The sequence below is a fragment of the Candoia aspera genome, chromosome 10 (assembly GCF_035149785.1).
Source record: "Candoia aspera isolate rCanAsp1 chromosome 10, rCanAsp1.hap2, whole genome shotgun sequence".
NCBI lineage: Eukaryota > Metazoa > Chordata > Lepidosauria > Squamata > Boidae > Candoia > Candoia aspera.
In genome coordinates this window covers 10,673,693-10,690,716 of record NC_086162.1, presented here as the reverse complement: position 1 = coordinate 10,690,716, position 17,024 = coordinate 10,673,693, and the positions used below count along the sequence as shown (strand labels likewise).

General features: G+C 43.2%; 2 protein-coding genes across 2 annotated transcripts in view; one reads left to right on the top strand and one right to left on the bottom strand.

The window, feature by feature from the left end:
• The first annotated feature begins 886 nt into the window (after window positions 1–886).
• Window positions 887–5,925, top strand: LOC134503485 (uncharacterized). Its single transcript, XM_063312285.1, has 5 exons — window positions 887–1,009; window positions 1,963–2,086; window positions 2,962–3,048; window positions 4,641–4,725; window positions 4,893–5,925. Exons 1-5 carry the CDS (start codon window positions 890–892, stop codon window positions 5,923–5,925), a joined length of 1,449 nt encoding a protein of 482 aa, XP_063168355.1. The 5' UTR covers window positions 887–889.
• The window catches only part of MTFR1L (mitochondrial fission regulator 1 like), a 27,959-nt gene continuing 15,075 nt past the window's right edge, over window positions 4,141–17,024 (bottom strand). The window contains exons 8-9 of the mRNA XM_063312600.1: window positions 15,615–15,927; window positions 4,141–8,190 (exon numbers count right to left, since the gene is read on the bottom strand). Of these exons, the coding sequence (XP_063168670.1) occupies window positions 8,085–8,190; window positions 15,615–15,927 (419 nt within the window). The 3' untranslated portion in view covers window positions 4,141–8,084. The remainder of the gene's footprint in view (window positions 8,191–15,614; window positions 15,928–17,024) is intronic.

Here is a 17,024-nt window from a genome sequence, read left to right as displayed (position 1 = left end):
ATGGAACATAAAGCCCCATCACCATGTGCCCCCCTGCCTTGGATGGACCCATCCCTGCTGGCCTTCCTTAAGGTCCTGAAAACCTGGTTCTTCCCCCAGGGCACTGGGCCAGATGATAGGATGACCGTTTGCAATGAACAGCTGCTGAATGGTCTACGATAGTTGGCCTCAGTCTGTTATTTTTTTATCACAGTGTTTCTCAACCTTATCAACTTTAAGATGTGTGGACTTCAACTCCCAGAATTCCCTAGCCGTGTGGACTTCAACTCCCAGAATTCTCTAGTCAGCTGGCTGGGGAATTCTGGGAGTTCACGTCCACACATCTTAAAGCTGATAAGGTTGAGAAACACTGTTTTATTATGTCATTCTGTTCTTTGCCTCTGGGTGTTCCTGGTGTTTCATTTTTAGTTCTGTTTTTGTGATGTTTGTATCCAGTTGTCAGCTGCTGAAAGTGTACAGTGGTGCTTTAAAAGATCCGAGTGACTATAAGGGCCTGTTGAGGAATGATGAGGTGTGCAAATGTTCCATAACTCTACAAGGCCTGTAACTTTCACTCGTCTTAAACCAGAATGAGGCAGGTTGAAGGGTTTACTCTGTTGGACTAAGACCAGGGAGATGTGGGTTCAAATCCTTATTCCATCAGTATGATCGTGAGTTTAGTTGTTGTAGCTCTTTGCCTAACCTAATTGTTGGGAATTTGAAATGGTATTGGAGTTGGAAAAATGTGAAAGAAATCTTAAGTACAGGTAGTCCTCAACTTATGACCATTCGTTTAGTGACCATTTGAAGTTTGGCTCAGAACATCCTTCCAAGCTTCAAGGCTTTAGGACATATTTTGTGGCTGTTCAGTTCTTTGATCTGCAACTTCTCTTTGTTTTCATGCTGAAGGATGTCCCCTGTTGTCCAAAGACAGAAAATGAAACGGAAAGGCAGAAGCCCTGCTGAGAAGCAGCAAGGTTCTTGTGATGTGTGGTTGGATGCTTCAGCACTCAAAAGATGCAAAATGATGGTAATGTACTAAGCCAGCTTATTTTACACGTTGTTAAAGCTGCGGAGCAGAATAACATGAGACGTTTCATGGTCCAGGTAACCTGGAATCTTGTCATCTTTCCAGGCCCTCAATTAGACACTGGAGCCCTTTGTGGCCTGGTTCATACAACATGCTAAGCCATAATGTATTGGGTTAATGTATTGGGTGAAGTCACCTGAGGGAGGTTTGTATACCATGATTTATATTCAGCGTAAATTCAGTATGAACCCAGATCATTGTGATTTGGTCCATGGTTAAGCCAACCATGATTTAGGATGTGCAAGCTTAGTCAGTATCTACCCTGGAATACTGCATCAAGCAGGAGGTTTGAGGAGGTGAGCAGGTTGGCAAGATTGGTAGGACCAAGTCCAGAAGTAGCTCTAGATCAGATGTATTATTTATTAGTCTGGTCTTCCTTTGATTTTGCTGAGAATGACATTTTAGAACCTCTTGAAAGATGTCTTGAAAATTACATATAATGTAACATTTAGTACCAGTATTATGGTACCATAGTTGAAAAAGCATCAGGTTACTTAATTACTGGTCACACATTGCAAAAACTTGGTGGTGGGAGGTTCTTTGAGCTTAACATGCTGTGCAAACCCAGTTAGTCATGGCGTGATGGAGTCTTCAGGATATGATTGCCTGGAAGGATCTCCGTCGAGGAATATTCCTGCCAAAGAGGAAGTCACACTGTGACCTGTTGTTGCAGGTTCTGCTTGCAAATGCTGTTCAAATTGATTTTATAGAATAACTTCTAATTTGGGATTAACTAGTGCATTGTTGTTGTTCAGTCGTTAAGTGGTGTCCGACTCTTCGTGACCCCATGGACCATAGCATGCCAGACCTTCTGCCTCTTCTAGTGCATGTAATATGCTAAAAGTAATGCATGAGGACTGTTGCTCCTGATTCTGTATTTCTGTTCCATCTAGAACGTTGTCAGGAAGTCAGCGTTACGTATCCTGGGCCAATACTCTCATCCTGCTGCAGTATACGGGCCTCATCCATGCACTAAACAAACCACTATTTCTACTTTCTTCACTGCTCAGAAAGCAGGTACGGTTTTTTCCCCAAGAAGGAACAATCACAAGGTACTCATGACATGGGAAGAGACCTACGTTGTCTTCCAAAAATAATTACCAATTGGACTCATTTTGCACAATGTACTCCAGCATCAACGGACCAAATGGCTGAAGTTCTTTGCTAAGCCACCACAGACAAATCAAGCTTGGCATGTTGTGTGAATGCAGCTTGTAGGTTTGTAACTAACAAAGTAAGTTGGGTAAAATGTGGGATCCCAAAGCACATCATTTAGTTGCCCTCTCCCTCTCAAATCCTCCAGCAAGGCAATCCACCATTTGCTTTATTTCTTTGCTGGAGGAAGGGGGTCTTACATGCATGAAAATGTTCGAAGTTGGACTTTGGAAGAATGAGTGAAACACTTTATAAACATTCCCCATCTGAGTCTATGCTCACGTACAAACGTAGTGAAGTGCTACAAACCAGTAACCCCAAGAGGGGCTGGGAGAACATGGCCATCATCTCTGTTGATTGTGGATGGAGTCACATGGTGTGCTAAGTCATCATGTAGTCTGTCTGATTCTGGCATAAGGGTAGGTGTAAGCTAGGCCACTATGGCTTGTTCAACAAACTGTGGTTAGAATGAACAGTGGCTTAGCACAAGGTAGACTCTCTGCTGTAATATGAATAAAGTTTAATGTATGCTATTTAAGCTGGTAGAAATTCTATTTCTTAACATGCTGCTCCAAAAATAAGTTACAGATACCCTAACTGTAGCAGGCAAACTTTCAGTTAAAATGAGGCAGAAAAGGGAGTGCAAGGTCTCTGGGAAATGTAGTGCTCCCAGCCCCAAGTATAACCTCCCCATTCATGCAAAGCGTGCTTAGCAGCTGGGGCTTCTCCTTTCCCAGAAGTGCCTCTGCAGTGCCTCAACTTAGGAAACTTGCCAATTCTGGAGGATGAGCTGGCATGGAGGAATCTTGGTGTCCAAGTAACAGGTAGGTGGGCACACTGGCTGTAAGACTGCTTTGCTGACATTTGGAAGCTATTAGCCACATTTCCAGTGGGACTTCAGGCCACGTTTTGGAGTTTAAAGGTGGTAATAGAAATGGTTCCCCTGCCAGAGCCTTTGTCCTGGTAGGGAATTGTATTCCCATCCTTAACTCCTGAAAATTTCAACTGTGTCTGTCCACTGTCACCTCATGGCTTCCTGTGGCCCTAAACAAAGTCAGAAGCTGCATTGTGGCCCCTCCCCTCCCCCACCTCCCCATTACTGGAGAAATGCTGCATCTGCTTTTGAAGTGGGGGGGATAGGCAGGCTTAGGCACTTGTGAATGTTCTACTTGGATGTAACTATTGTGAAAATGGAAGCTCTTCAAACTACCCTATCAGGCATGCAAAAAGTTGACCACCCACTAGATGACAACAATAAGATAAAGAAATGTCGAGCTTTTTAGTGCCATCTAGTGGTCAGATTTTGCACCCTAGATATTTTAGCAGCTGCAGTAATCGCACATTGTATTTATTTTTGTTTTTATCCCTTTATTTTTATAAATAATTCAAGGTGGCGAACATACCTAATACTCCTTCCTCCTTCTATTTTCCCCACAACAACCCTGTGAGGTGAGTTGGGCTGAGAGAAGGTGACTGGCTCAAGGGCACCCAGCCAGCTTTCATGCCTAAGGCGGGACTAGAACTCCCAGCCTCCTGGTTTCTAGCCTGGAGCCTTAACCACTAGACCAAACTGGAGAAACTCACAAATACTGCCCCCCCCACAGAAAACCTCTAAGAAATTCATGTCTGCAATACTTCCCTTTGCATTTTTATGTATGTATTTATTTTATTTATTTTCTATCCCGCCTTATCTTTACAAATAACTCAAGGCGGCGAACAGACCTAATACTCCTTCCTCCTCCTATTTTCCCCACAACAACAACCCTGCAAGGTGGGTTGGGCTGAGAGAGTGTGACTGGCCCAGGATCACCCAGCTGGCTTTCATGCCTGAGGCAGGACTAGAACTCTCTGTCTCCTGGTTTCTAGCCCAGTGGAAATCAGTCAGTTCAAATAACTTGCACAGACATTTGCAGAGCTCTATATAAGAAGATTTATTATTTCATACTTCCATTGCACTCTTCACTGCAAAGACATTATAACAAAACATACAATATCATCCCAAAAACCCTTGTCTCTCCACTGCATTAATACTACTAAAAGGTGTGGAGGATAAGTAACAAGTCCTTATTCTTAACCACTTCAAAAACTGGGGAAAGGTAATTGAGGAAAGCAGCAACTTTTGACCCTTTTTCCAAGTCTTTTCTTTAGCGAACAGAACAGCTCTTGGTTGTTTCTTTCCATTCCACAAAAGAGCAAGGGAAGGAATAATTGAGACCTTGCAAGAAAGTCATGTTGATCTTCCAGGCTTAATTCAGGCATAGCAGCAGTTAAGAGTCTGATCAGTATTTGTATTATTTGTTTCACTGGTTAGCCAGACAGGTTTTTTGCATCTACAAACACATCCAAAAGACTTTTTTTTAAACGCTGAAGCTAAGGCACACTTTTTTTCCTGAATTAAATGATTCCTCCCTCCTAGACAGGCTTTATATGGCCAAGGGTTCTGTCCAAGTCGCTGTCTTGGCAAAGCTTCTGAGGACTGCAGTAAATCAAACAGAGACCAGGTCTCCTCCAAGGGCAGGTCATCTTTCACAATGTCTACCAGGGAGAACACCCAACCTCTTGGGTTCCGGTAGACTCTGGGGAAATGGAGCAGGAACCTCTCTTAACAGTAAGTATTTGGGGTTTACAGCAATTTTTCTCAGTTATGTATCTGGTTCCTGAAGTAAAGGGTTGCACCTGCCATTTCACTAGACTGCTATATAAAGGCTGTGTATTTGATCTCTTGGCTGACTCAGATTCCACTGCTTTTGGCAGGGGAAAAGGACGTCGACCCAAACAAACGGTTATTGGCCTCTGCGTCAAACAGCACCATCGGCCTAAAAGACCACGAACTGCTTAGAGGGAAAAGAACCATGGCCCCAACTTCTGTCCTTCAACCATCAGGCCTGCAAGACTGCAAACCACCACCTGCGGAGTCAACCAGCGGCTTGCGTCTCCTCCCTTGCTGTTCTCTCCCCGCTCGAGCCCAGAGTCATGGCGGCATCCTTCGTGGGGCTAGGGGGGAAGATGCCGTCACAGAGGGGGAGGCCTTCCTAGCCACAGACCTCACTCAGCACCTAGAAGAAAAGGGGGGTCTCGAGCAGCAGATGGCTCCTATGTCGCCTCTGAAAGAAAAAAACGGATGGCAAGGAGAAAAAAGCCCCACTTCCTTTTCTCGGGGTAGCCAAGGCTTTAAAATAATTTCAAGCCAAAGAACCAATGCAGGGAAAAGGCGCAGACCCCCTTCTTATACAGATGCTACTTTTGTGGACCTCTGTGACTCTGAAAATAGGGACCCTGAGCTGGAAGAACACACACCGGAAGCAGCATTTTTGACAGATTCCAACCAAACCGCGTCTGGATTCTGCAAGAAGCACAAGAACACCATCGGCAGTGGGGAGAAAGGCCACGAGAACGGCTCCCTAGCTCCGACTTGGCCGCTGTTCACGCAGGACTCTGAGGGCCACAAAGTGATTTTGCACCGCTTCTGGGGTGAGCGAGGTGCACCGCCTCTGCCAGAGGAGCCTCGGTGGGGCCCAAGCAGCACCGTGAGAAGCTCCTTCTGTGAGGGCTGCTTCGGAGATGGTTGCTCCAGAGAGAGAAGCCCCTCCGGGTCTCTGGGCGTGAGGCGCTTCTCTCTTCTGACAGACAGCAGTGAAAAGTCATGTTATGACTTGCTATTCACAGAGGATTCGGAAGGCAATAAAGTCATTAAACATTAAATCATAATTGCTCTGTGAGATAAACGTGCTCAGGGCCTACCTACAAAACAAACTGGGCTTAAAGGGCCCCTGCATATATTGCCTGTGGCTGTCCATAGCCTGCTTAGCCTGCTTGTTCAATGTGCTTTCTTCAGCGTGCGAGCTAATAAAAGAAATGGAGTAATGCACTCTTAATCCTGTTGTTCTTGGAGGGGGTTAGGCTACTCTAGAATGATTATTCCACGAGAGGGGGCTCAACTAGCTTTCCTTCCGACAGCTTATGTTCGGCTAAGACAGGTTGAAGCCAGACCCATCAGCCACAGCACCACTTAAGGGTTGGTATTGCTGGCCAGTCCTCGCTGCTTCCAAACGGAGGGCGTGGGGAAAGGGTTTTTAAAAAGCAACAGATCTGCCAGGTTGTGAAGCTGGTGCACTTGACCCCATGCCACTTCAGCAAGATCCAGCCTGCAGGGATAGGTCTGCTCCCCTTAGGTGGCTGGAGATCTTCAGGACCAGAACACCGGTTTGCATGTTTACAGAGAACTCCAACCGAGTCTGAACAGGGGCTGAGATCAGTTGTTCTAAAATGATGAGAACCTGGTGCTCTCCAGATGCTTTGGATTTGAATGCCAAGCAGCCTGAACCCTGGGCTAATGGCTAATGTTCTTGGGAGTTGTAGCCCAAAAATGACTGGAAGGTACCAGGTTGTCTACATCGGGCTTTATAGTATCTTTAAATAATTGGGTAGAATACTAATATTAAAGGTGAGGAAAGGGAGAAGAATGGGTGAAGTGGAAACGTGTTCTGTGCTACATGGGACACTGAGAATGATGTAAATTCCCTGAGGGTTGAAGTCAGTGATTTAAACCAACATGGTTCTCCTAGATAACAGTGGCAGCATCAGAGACAATCATGCTACAATTGCGGCTGATAAAGGACCAGCCAGTGCTCAAAAGGCTTTTAAAATCTACCGCAAAAACTTTCCATACTTTCACACTTCTACAAATTGCCAGGAGGTTCTGAAAGGTTATTATTAGTGGTAATGCTTTTAAGCATGCAGACAAGCACTAGAAAAGACCTTCCACTTGCTCGGAGACGCCACAGCCTAATGCTATGCAAAAGGGTCAGAGGAATCTGAGACGTCTGCAGATGCACGTGAAGGCCACCTGCAAGCGCCATTAAAGCAGCTGTGTCTCAAGGCTTTGAGGAAGAATGCGCTGCCTGGGCCAAAACTGCAAAGCCCATCTTGGTAGGGTTTTAAGGATCTTTTTCACACTGCTAGCAGAACAGGCCAAGCCTCTCTTGGATTATGCTGATCACCACCACCGATGCTCAAGTATCTTATCAAATCCACAGGGTATTTGGTGCCCTTCTGCTGGAGACTTGACTGTGCTGTTCTTCCATTTGTGTTAATTCAACCTGCTTGGCCCCGAGCTTAAAGCAAGAGCAAGGGATGCAGACGTGTTTGGTCTCAACAAGTGAAAAAAGGAAAGAGAAATTTTAGCTTTAAAGAGCTGAATTACAGGACTGGGTAGCAGCCTGAATCGGAGTGCACATAGGTGTGCTTGTCACATGCACTAGCAACTTCGTAGATGTATTTGGTTTAAGGAGGTGTTGACAAATGGACTCCAAATCTCCTTTCAAATCTGAACTGCTGCACAGCCTTAGTGTATCATCAGCAACCAGATTTTAAATTCAGTGCTTACATTAGGCGCTTCATTCCCATCTTTAGTCAACTACACGTCTGTTAGAAGAATGTCAGTTGTGGGGAAAGACTGCAGAAAAAAAGAACTGTTCAAAAAGCTACCTTTTCAAAAAGAAATCTTGGGAGTCAAACAGTTTAGGCAGCCACAGGCTTCAGATTTCCAGCAAGTTTACAAAGAGAATTTTTTTAAACAAAAATCACCACTGTCGGCAACTGGCAATTTCCGCTTTAAAAGAATCTGTACTTGCTGTTTCAGTTCAAAATGTGGAAAACTTTACCTTTTAAAAAAAAGTATCACTCAACTGTGTGGAAAAAAACAGCAAAATGTCAGTTTCTCTCATGTAGTGTGTTCCTTTTGCACATAAGCACACAGGAAGCCTAATCCCTAAAGGACATTTAATGTTCAAGGAAGGCAGCCATTGTAGAGAAAAATCTTAGGAGCTTAGTAATATAAGATAATAAATGAGTATCACCATCAGTTCTTTTTCATATTTACATCTTCATCTTTCAAAGCAAACTTCCTTCTTAAAACTTCTGCTATAAGAATTGCAGGATCCTCTTCTTTCAGTAAACTTCTGTTCCTAAAAGGAAGACACAAGAGGAAGGATGTTAAGTAAGAGTATGGGCAGATTCTCACAAGCTGCAATTGTCCCTGTATTATTTACTAACATTCTAAAAAATTCTCTTGCTACGAGGAAAAACTGGAAGGAGGGCTCGGAATGATGCCTAGAACTCCTGAAAGAAAGGGAGTAACAGAGGGACCCAACAACAAGCTGCTGCCATCTGGTGGCTGTCCAGATTGGTGCAGGCCAGATATGGTATACTTAGTATTACAACTGGGACGATGAGAGTTGCCACCTGCACACCTGGAGACAAGCCAGATTTGGACAAGCTGTTTTATTCTTTGTCCAGTGGTTGATTAACAATAGTCAAGGAATCCTTGCTGGTTCTAGGAAGGGTCATTCCAAAAGGCTAGGATGAAACAAATTAATAATGGGAAGCATTTTATCTCAATCCACAGGGCAACAATGGATCCTCAGAATAGCTCCAAGAGCTTAGTCTAGATCAGAGGACTTCAGCTCACATTGCCTAGGACGAGTTCATGAGCCAGAGAGCCACAACACTGAAGCTTTTTCTGCCAATACAAAAATGAGTCAAAAATGAAGAGTGTCATGGAATGCCATTAAGCAAATTATTAATTTAAACAAAAAATTGGAAAATGGGCATTTCACTTTGGCCACTGAGTTGGCAGCATTTTTCATCAACCAAATTTGATTTTATTACCAGGGTAGTTTATTTTTTTCAAGATCATAGCTAAGATGATATGATCTACAAACCCCATCCTATGAAGGGCTGTTCAAATCCTGCTTAGATCTTTATTTCCTTTGGCTTGTTCTCATTAGCTTTCCTTTCCCTTCTCCCTCCTTGCCTGAAACAGTCTTTCTTTCCTTCCTTTCACTGTCTAGCAGAGATCTCCCTCCTCCCCCCACTATCCCAGGCCAAGCCTCGCCTCCTTGCTGCACCTGCCCCAAGAAGCAGGTGTGGTGCCCATCATGGAGTGGAACATGAGAGTGAGAAGGGGTTCCTGGAGTGTGGTGCTGCTCAGCTCAAGGGGTCTCAGGGTGCCAATTATGTAATCTGGCCAACCAAACCCAACTCTTCCCCAGGGACTCACTGGATCAGGCTGAGGCAAGCCCGCAGGCTCCCAAAATGGAATATTTACTTATGGTCAGTGGCCACAAAAGATACACTGCCCTAAAATCAAAACCATAAAACATTAAGATGAAAACTCTGTACAATAAGCATCCATATGGTTCTATTCAAAAAGGCTATATGATCCCATGGCATGTAGTCCCATGTAGACTAGCCTCGTGGTGCACCCCAGGCAACATGACTTGTCATGGCTAAATAGTCTGCACATCTGGCTGCTGGACCTCACAAGGATTTCCCAGCAAGAAAAAGCAGCATGAACACCTAACTGCGATGCCATACGATTTAAAAATAATAATAATGGCAAACTGCAATGAGTTTCCTGAAGATCGACATGACTTATCTGCTGAATGGATAGCAATAAGGTCTTCTGCTGAGTAGTCACGAGTAAGGACATAAGGAGGTCTCTGCTCCAGATTGAATAAAATGGGCAATGGAGAAGGCCATGACCAACTGATTCAATTTCCCCAAGCAGGTAGAGAGAGATTTTCTTGCAGAGGGATGCCATGAAATTCCCCTTCTCAGAGGGATGAAGGCAGCAAATCAAACTGAGCTAATGTGAAACTCTCCTTTTGTACTAGTTGAAAAATGTAGGCAATGAAGAAGGCTGCTGAGAAGTGTCTTCTGAATAAACCTGAACTATACAATTCTGAGAGCCAGTTTGGTTTGAAGGCACCAGGCTAGAAACCAGGAGACAGTGAGTTCTAGTCCCACCTTAGGCACAAAGCCAGCTTCAGAAGGCAAGGGCAAGCCACTTTTGAAAACGTTGCCTAGAAAACTGCATGGACTTGTTCATGTAGCAGCCAGGAGTCAAAACTAACTCAAGGCCCCAAAATGTTTTTTTAAAAATTTGGCTATCCAGTAGATCCTTCTGAAGATCTTGGTTTACACCCTGCTGTTTTGGGGTTGGTATGTCTCTTTCAAGGCCAACCGGCTTGAATATTGAGTCTGAATTTACTACAGTTGTCTGACGGAAAATTAGCTTAGTCCAGCACCTACAATGACTAGGGCATCTTGAAATGGCTCCCTGCAGCCTCCACCTAGGCTGTGCTTACAACATGCTCAACCAGATCAGCTAAAGACCTAGAGGTTTCACTCACATCTCAAGCTAAGCTTGGTTAATGTTAACCTCAATCCGTTTTTGTGGGTGCAGGGTGTTGTGTGAGCACAACCCATTTGGTTAGATTATGATTTGTTGTATTTCCAAATTCCAGAAAATTAATTAATTCAGAACCAGGTTAAGCATACTGGGTGAACGCAGTCATAAGTGAGAGTGACCTGAAGAAAGGAAGAAACTATGAAGCATTTCCCTTCAATATATTAGTCTATAATGAAGGGAATAATTTCTTTGTGCCACATCATTATGTGGGTGATTCAATTCAGAGTATCACTGCAAAGGCACAGGGTAAATTAAGGGAGAATGAGCTAAGAGGAAACACTGTAGAGTGTATAAATTCTAAGGTTCTCCCACCAAATGCTAGTAATATTTTTGACTTAGCACAGCAAGTACAAATTTATTAACAGAAGACTGCTTATCCAAAGAAATGTAATGTCCATCAATTCATATATTTCAACAATGGAGTGTCAGAAATAAAGGTGTAAATTCTGGGGTATGATAAAAATTCAGATTCTGGGAAAAAACTGTAATCAGAAATGCAATTTCATTACTAAAAGACTGACACAGGGATTTGGAATTAAACGTATTTAAATGTTAGCTCTCTTATATCTAATCTGTTTCTCACATCTGTTCCAGCTCTAGTTTTCTGGCAGTTTTCCCCTGATACTCAGGTAATTTTGTTTACCGGTTTAATTAACTTGAGGGTGAGGGAAGGAATCCCAATGGATAAGCATATTAAAAGGTGGCAGGAGAATTTAAAATACAATTGATGTTAAGCTCTAATATAATGAAAACCATCCAAAGGACTCCACTCTTTCTTCAGTTCTGTTTTGCTCCATGTATTATCAAGTTCTTACTTCCTGGGCCATTTTTTGAAGACCAGAAGTTGGGACTAAGGAAACCCACTCTAAACCCAAGAGCTATGATATTCAACCAAATATTCCTTTTAACTTGGTAGGTCCCTCTCCTTCCTAATGTAATCATTAACAGACACACATCCACACCCCTGCATTCTGTGTTACGTGGTCTGTTTCCATCATCCTGGTCATTAAATGATTTGATCCTCACTCCATGCATGAGGGTGTCATAACAGTGAGGGGTGTGTGAATGGGAAAAATAACAGTCAGTTACTCCTTTAGTGCCTTGGTTATCAGTATGCCAGGCCAATCAGAAACTGAGCAGCCAGTATGGCACATACTACGCGGGCTTAATTTTAACTCTGTTGGTGTAGCTCAGCGCATTGGGCAACTCCACCCATCTGGTTAGTTTACGGTGTGATGAGTTGCACGGACTCAGAAAATGGATTAATTTGGGAGCCAGGTTCAGGTGTTGTGTGAATGCAGCCATACTATGATTCGGATTAGCTATTGTTTTGGAAATTAAAGCACAGTGATTCACATACAATTCACGGACTAACATATGCCTCCAAAAAAGTTAGATGGGTATAAGCTCATAATTTGATTTTGGGAAAGAATTTCATAAGGATTTGCACTACCTGAATGATGGCCCTCGGCCTTTTCTTTTTCCTTCCCCCTAGTTCATCTCCTGACTGATTTCCATTCTTCCATTTCTTCACAGTATCGCCTTTGCAGGGACCCCTGTTTGCACAAGAGAACTAAGCCTTCTGCAGTCTGCGTGGGCATAGCCCCATCAGTGATGCCTTCTGGTTTTTAAAAACTGGGGTTGATCCAAAGAAAGTGATGCCTCTGTGCCACGGCTTACTGGCTAAGGAATATTGTACTGTGATGCCACCTTAGCAGCTCAAAGATTTCATCATTATCAGCATCATCATGGTCATTAACACACACAAAGCAAATTACAAGGCAAATACAACTATAGATCCACAGGTTAGAATGGCAGGATTAAAACAAGTAAAAAAGTACATGCAGGATAAGCCTTAATCCTAATGTGGCCTCCAGAAATTGGAAGCAAAAGAGTTTTGAGGAGAAAGTGGCTCTCCTCAGGAATACTATTTAGCTCCTTAGGGAAATGGACAGAAAAAAGGGAGCTGACACAGAAGAGGATGATATCAATTAAGAATTCAATGTTTCCATGGCATCTTACTGCTTATTGCAAGAGTGACACTGCTCTATTTGGATTGTGCAAGAAGTAAGGAAAATTGTAATGATTTTTAAAAATCTCTCACGTATGGAGAATAATGTTTCTTTAGCAATATTGTACTCAAGAAAAAAATTAAACGAAATCATAGCAGTTTAAAATTGGGCCACAGTTAAAAAACAATTGAATCCTACAGTCCATATTTTTTGGAGCTGGAGGATTTTTTTTCTCAGAAAGGCAACGCATACTAAAATTTCAAAGGTGTGTGTGTATGTGAGAATCAGTATTATTTGGCAAATATACCCAAGTTACGAATATAACATTGCACTGTTATCAGTAATCATATTCTTCCTTCTCTGAGTTCGGGCTGGCATATATGGATTGATTTTCCCAAAACTGAGACCACCATCTATTAAACTTCATGGCTCTCCATTAAGCAGGCCTCTCCAACACTGTATTCCAATATAGAAAGGCCAGCCTGAACCTGATGCCCTCCAGATGTGCTGGGCTCCCATAATTCACAATATGCCTAGAACAGGCACAAAGGCAATCCACTGGCTTCTAGATGTCCAGGATTACAATACCCACAATCCCTTGCCATTTCCCAGGTGAACTGGAGCAGACACCAGGTTGCCTCCTAATATGAATTCACAGAGCACATGGCAAAGAGTTGTCAGTTCACCAAGCATACATCCCTGCCTTGAAAGCCACTTAGTGGTGATTCATTCAAGAGGAGATTAAGAAGTAACTAAGGAAGCCGCTGTCAAACAGCAAAAACTGAGGCCGCTTCTAACCCGCTGACCATCCTTGGTCTATATCAAATGGGGAAATTCTCACTCGAGGCACAAATGGCCAAGCTCAAATTATCCTAGGTCAGACACATTATGCGATGACCTAGCACTCTGGAGACTCTAATGCTGGGAAAGGTGGAAGTAAAGAGAAGAAGAGGACGACCAGCAGCAAAGTCCTCTGGAACATTCTGCCCCCAGAGGTGAGACAGGCCCATTCGCTCCTGGACTTCCGGAAGAACCTAAAAACCTGGTTCTGCTGCCTTGCTTAGGGTGGGAGGGGCACCAGTTCATCTTGGGGGCGGCTAGTATCATAGATCTCTCCCCAACAAACAAGATCTGTGCTGCTTGGATATTATTATTTTATAACTATTTCATTTTTTTACTGATCTATTTATATTATAATTTATATGTTTTAATTGTGATTTTATTGTAAACCGCCCAGAGTCCCCTTTTTGGGAGAGATGGGCGGTGATAGAAATTTGATAGACAGACAGACAGACAGACAGATAGATAAAATGGAGGGACTCAGCTACAATGGTGATAAGTGCACTGTTGGAAGACCTGAAGGACCAGGCTGGGGACAGATTGTAATGAGAAAACCTATGTGGTCACTAGGAGTTGGAAGTGACTTGATGGTACATAATCAGTCAATCAACCCAGCAGCATTTGGGGGCTGGTGGACATACCTGGAATTTTTAATTTTAGTAAGCACCCTCGCAGAATGGCTTCCAAACTGGGATGAGTAGTTATTCACAAAATGGCTGCTTTTAAGGATGTGGCCACTCACACAGCAGAAAACTGGTGAAGCTCAGAGGGAAGTAATTTGAACGAGAAGCTAAACTCATCTCAGCTTCAAAGTGCAATGCCGCTCTTTTGATCCTGCGTCTCACCCAAATAAAATAAGGAGGCAAATCAATAAGGCTGAGAGACAAGTAACTTGATTAAGAAATAGAATAAGGCAGATGGGTTGACCTGAGTCCCAAAGGATGAATTTCATGTTTGCTGCAAAGAAACACCAATAAACAATCAAACAAACAAATAAATCCCGTTGATGCTCAGAGACACACATATCCTCCTCCCAGATAACTCAAACACCTACTTCAAACACACAGATACACAACACTCAAAGCAAAACATAGAAATGCAAGTGAAATATCCCCCTTCTTAAAACAGCATTACTCAAGGATGCTCCCCACCAGAGAATCCCTTTCAATCTTTGCACATTTCAAAATGAACCTCTGAACTTCATCTGCCACCCATTTTAATAGTAAATCTAACAGATTTATTATTAATTAATAAGAATGTGCCAGCAATGACCTATAAAGCCCTACATGGCATGGGGCCAGGTTATTTGAGGGATTGCCTCTCCCCGATTACATCTACCCATCTCATCAGGTCTGGCAAAAAGGGCATGTTATGGGTCCTGCCCACGTTGGGTCCCAGGAGGAGAGCCTTTTCTGCCATGGCACCTGCCCTTTGGAACACTATTCCCCCTGAGGTTAGACTGGCCCCAATCTTTCGGGCCTTCTAGAAGGGCCTGAAGACACGGCTTTGCCATCTAGCCTGGGGATCCAGTAACGTGGATATGGAGCTTGCAAAATGGCTGCATTGCTACGGAAATTGAGCACTCTCCCAGAGATTATGTTTTTGATAGTTTTCATTGCTTTAATGTTTTACTCTTTGGTGGGGTTTTTTCCTGTGTGGTTTTAACTCTGTGAGCTACCCACAGTCATGTATGTACGATGGGTGGCTATATAAATTAAGCAAACAATTATTAATTACTATTAATAATAATAGTAATTTTTATTCCTTAAGGATTCCCCCAGGCTCAGAAACCTTGTGTAAGTACAAATGGCCTTGGATCCATTTATTCTCAAAAATGTTTTAAGACACACACACACACCCCAACACACACTCAACTTTATCAGGACAACAGAGATATTATAAGGCCCAGACAAATTTCTGTGGCTACAGTGGTCCCAACGGGCATCACAGTTTAGAGTTGCAAGGAAGTAGCCACAATCCACGTAATCTAAGACGACTAAGAATTTCCTGCTTGTTCCCTCAGAGGCAACACCTGACAAAGATAGGTATGCATGGAGAACGTTAGCCAGTAACTTTGGTGGACATATCTGCACCAAACAAGCAGTCAAAATCGTGAGACCTAACTAAAGAAAAGGTTTCCAAACTGTGTTTTGTGACTGTTCGCACACTTGTGGGAAGGCAGCAAAAATATTTTAGCATTCATCCTTAGACACTGCACTAGCAGAGGCCAGAAATCATTTTACAGAAAGCAAAAGAAAATTGAAAAAAAAAAAAAAGGACTTACGAGTCTTTATTCTGTTTCATTCTGTGAATGTCCTTAAGAATGCCCATCATATCTGCAAAACTACTGGCCTTTGAGAGAGACACTGAATCGTCGTCATCGGAATCCTTCAGGTCGGCTTTGCAGCACTCAGAGGTTGTGGAACAAAGCATGGAAACAGATGGAAGTTCAGGACTTTCTAAGTCAGCCTCCTCCTCTGTGATGTCACTAATGACAAAGGAAGTTGTAGACTGGAATGAGGGTCCAAAGCACGGCAAGGGAGAAGACACATTTGAACTTCCTGGAGATAATAACTCAGGAGTTAATGAAGAGGAAGCTGGAAAAAAGAACAATATAAGGAGACATGAACTGGCTGCCATGTTAGGGGTTTTATTCTTGCAGCAGAACCTTGGTTGACCTCCTCACCAAAAGCATTATAACCCCTTTTCCTCAACCAGGACTCAACAGCTTCCAATAATGCAACACAAGGGCCTATAACTTTCCATCCCACGCTTTCCTGTTATAACCAGCAACTCCTAAACAGAAACACTTCCATGTATCTAGCCAGGGCTTCTCAACCAGGGTTCCGTGGCACCCTGGGATTCCGCGAGAGGTCTCTAGGGGTTCCCTGGGAGATCACGATTTATTTAAAAAATTATTTCAAATTTGGACAATTTCACATTAAGGAGGTAAGCTTCATTCTTTATGTTTAATTCAAGAACACTATTAATGCATATAGATGGGTCTACCCATGAAATGAATAGAATAATTTTGCAACTTGAGGCCTAGACTTGAGCCTGAATGTGCAGGGGTTCCCCGAGGCCTGAAAAATATTTCAAAGGTTCCTCCAGGGTCAAAAAGTTGAGAAAGTCTGACCTAGAGTCTATGGTTCCAGTTTCACAAGGTCATCAGAAGAATCCAGTTATCAGCCCCAGACAGGCGACACATAAAACACCACCTTGACAGGCTATTCTATTTTTCAGTAAGAACTAGGTCTGCCTGCTTCTCATGCCAGAAGCAGCTTCTTCTCACAGGTTGCTTTAACAGCCTCTACACAAGAATGAAAAACGTTTGTAATAATTTTTGGAACCAGAAAATCCTGCCTTTCAGCCTAGAAGGGCGGCACTTTGCAGGCCACACGGGATTCAGGAGCAAACTCTCAAACAGGCATCAGAGAAGGACCAAGAGTCACTGTGTTACATTCAGAAAGTTCCAGGCCCTTTTGCTTTAACCATGATAGGCTTTTCATAACCAGAGTTAAGTGTTAACACCTAACCAGTAGTTAAGAAAAGGCCACAGAATCAGACACTGGTTTGCAATAAATGTGTTACAGCTGCACTAAACATGCCAGTTATTTCTCTATTCTTCTAGCTTTTCTGCTTTCAGAAGGAGGATGTAGGTTAAACCCTAGTTTCAGTGTATATTTGAGATCTT